The sequence below is a fragment of the Temnothorax curvispinosus genome, unplaced genomic scaffold (assembly GCF_003070985.1).
Source record: "Temnothorax curvispinosus isolate PA1 unplaced genomic scaffold, ASM307098v1 QBEX01004445.1, whole genome shotgun sequence".
NCBI classification, from domain to species: domain Eukaryota; kingdom Metazoa; phylum Arthropoda; class Insecta; order Hymenoptera; family Formicidae; genus Temnothorax; species Temnothorax curvispinosus.
The window spans coordinates 1-3,075 of record NW_020214225.1 but is presented as its reverse complement, the minus strand read 5'-3'; the positions used below and the strand labels follow the sequence as shown (position 1 = coordinate 3,075).

Here is a 3,075-nt window from a genome sequence, read left to right as displayed (position 1 = left end):
TTGCGAAAGCATGTTGCAACATACTGTATACAACTAAATCTTAATGATATGGAAGTATCGGATCTTGCCACATTTATGGGGCATTCCGAAAAGATTCACAAGGATCATTATCGACAGCCGTTAGCAACCAGAGATATATTGCAAATTTCCCAATACCTGGAAGCTGTTCAAGGAAATGACCAACATGCAGGTAGCGAATCTTCAACGGAAAGTAATATAGACGACGAATTATATGACGACCAAACAAAAGACAGTGATAGAGATGAAGAAAAGGAAAATGCATGTTTAGGTAATAATATCTATATTTTTATGTATATATAAATACATAGTTATTTGAATAGTTACTTGTGTATATACATACTGAATGATTCTGAAATTATGTATTGCATATATGTACACAGAGTGTTTTATTTTAACTTTCGCACTGTAATATCTTTGATGATTTTATTGAAAAATATTTTAGATAAAAGTTGTAGGATTTGGAATGGGCCATCAGATAAGCTAACTAATTTTTGGGTTTGACGTTCACTTTGGACCTAATAAGATCCAACTTGATTTTTTAAATAAAAACTAAATTTTTATTATACCATCTTTTTCTATTAATTAATTTGAACAACTTTTGTTTGAAACATTTTTCTATTTGCCTAATACTTTTTGAGATATTCAAGGAAAACTTGATAATTTTTTCAATATTCAGCTTACGATATCTTTTATTCAACTTATGATAATTGTTTGTCCACAGGAAAAAGTGGTACAGGACTTTTTGATTTGATTTTGGCTACGGTCGTGACGCTACAAATGCTTCGAAGCATTCCTTTTCTCTTTTCTTTCAATGAAGAAAGAAAGAGAAGAAGAACGCTCCAAAGCATTTGTAGCGTCACGTTGGTTGTAGCCTTCGTCTTAAGAATATGCTATTGCAATAGTACTCGAATTTTTTTTAAATATTTGTACATGCATTAAAGTTCCAAGGAGATACGTACATAAATATTTAAAAAAATTAAAACACTATGGCAATAGCATATTCTTGAGACAAAATCAAATTGAAAAGTTTTGTACCACTTTTTCCTCCGACAAACAATTGGGATATCATAAGCTAAATATTGAAAAAGTTACTAATGTACGAAAGTTTAAAAGCTAAAAATTAAAAATGTATAAGGAGATACAATTAAAAAAATTATTGTAGTTTTAATTATTATAAAATTACAATTTACCATAAATTAAACTTTTAATCTGATTTAAATTTATTGTAACTTTATTATAATTAAAACTTTATAATGGTTTTTAAAAATGTTTTTCTTTATAAATTTCCAACTGCTTCCAAACTTTTGAACGACAGTAATATAACATAGACAGGGTGAGTGTATATATACATATATGTATAGTTATTTGCATTTAAAATATTTAAATACAACTCGATCACCTATAGTTTTTAACATGTAAATATTTTTACTATTGTGAAAAATTGTATTTATCACAGTGTATTGTATCACTTCTAAATGCGCAAATTTTAATTTTTTTTTACTTGATATGTTTACTTGATGTTTTGTATTTTAAAACTATAATATAGCTCTGACATTGTATGTTTGGATTTATATCTATTAAAGCTTAGGAACCTTTTATTTTAATAAAAGCTGCGAAAACTGCATATACTACAATGTTTGAAAATTTATAGCATAAAGCTCGTGTGCATATAAGATGGATCAAACTAAACAAGGAATTTGTATACCATTTTTTGCAAACAAAAATTATGTCTTGAATTATTAAATGCTCTGTATTTTAATATTGTAATTTTAATATAGTACGTGCAATTTTTGCAACTTTTATTGAAATAAAAGGTTCTTAAGCTTTAATAGAGATAAAAATCCAAACATACAATGCCAGAGCTATATTATAGTGCTATATATATATATATATATATGTATATAATATTTTAATATTTAATATTATTGAGTAATATTATTGAAATATTTTTTAATTTTATATTTTAATTTTATATTCTTTTTTCCTCTTATATTTTATATTCTGTATGTGTACAGTTTATATTTGTTATATACAGGGTGTACTAGACTTACCGTATCACCCGTTAATGGCAGATTTCTGAGATCACTTGGAGACAAAAATCCTAATGTCAACATGTCGAGACTATTCTGTATATATTTACACTTACTTTTTTTAAATATTAATATAAATTATTTATTTCAGGTATAAATATACAATATACATTAGATGAGACACAAGATACATTACATCATACGGTTGAACATACAGATTCCAATAAAAAACGGAAACGATCCAGTAAATATTTTACTTCAATTTATTAGATATGTGAAAACTTATGTATGCCAGCCAGAAATAATTAGTCAAATCGACATTAACTCAATGTTGATGCGTTGATAAATGGTTGATGTCGAATATTGATTGATATTTTTGTCACTTTTAATTTCATTATTTTTTTTTACTAATCGAGCATAATTAATATTTCTGTAAGATTTTTATGTCCTTTGGTCAATTCTATATTGAATACATACTATATGTATGTATACATAGAATATTTTATTCTTTTTTACTTTGTATTAATTTAATATAGAGTTAGTCAAAAAAAAAATTAAAAAATTAAAATTTTATAGAAATATTTGTAATTGTTTGATTAACATTATATATAATTGTATAAAAACAATTATGATGAGAAACAAAGAAATTTAACAACCAATATTTGACTATTTATCGACGTATCGACGTCGAATTGATGTCGACTTGACTAATTATTTCTGATTGGGATACTTTAAACCTCCATATTAATAACACATTGCTTTCTTTGTAGCATCTCCTTACGGAAAAACAAAGAGAATCCGCTGGTCTGAGGAAGAGCAAGAAGCAGCACTTGAGGGATTTGCCAAATATATGGAAGAAAGAACATTACCATCGCTGAAAGATATACAAGAAATAAGAAAAAGATATAAATGTTTAAGTAAACGTACATCGCCACAAATTAAGACATGGCTCCATAACAAACAAAACCCAAAACCCAAAAAACGAAAAGCTGCAGAACAAAAAGCTGCAAAACAAAAAGCTGCA

The 3,075-nt window shown here is 26.6% G+C and overlaps 1 protein-coding gene across 1 annotated transcript; it reads left to right on the top strand.

Annotated features, from left to right (window-relative positions):
* Positions 1-24: 24 nt before the first annotated feature.
* On the top strand, positions 25-3,069 carry LOC112453514 (the record flags this gene model as incomplete). The annotated part of the gene is made up of 3 exons (XM_025014301.1): positions 25-289; positions 2,203-2,295; positions 2,822-3,069. Coding segments are annotated over exons 1-3 (582 nt in total), but the record flags the coding sequence as incomplete, so codon positions are not given.
* Between the last annotated feature and the right edge of the window lie 6 nt (positions 3,070-3,075).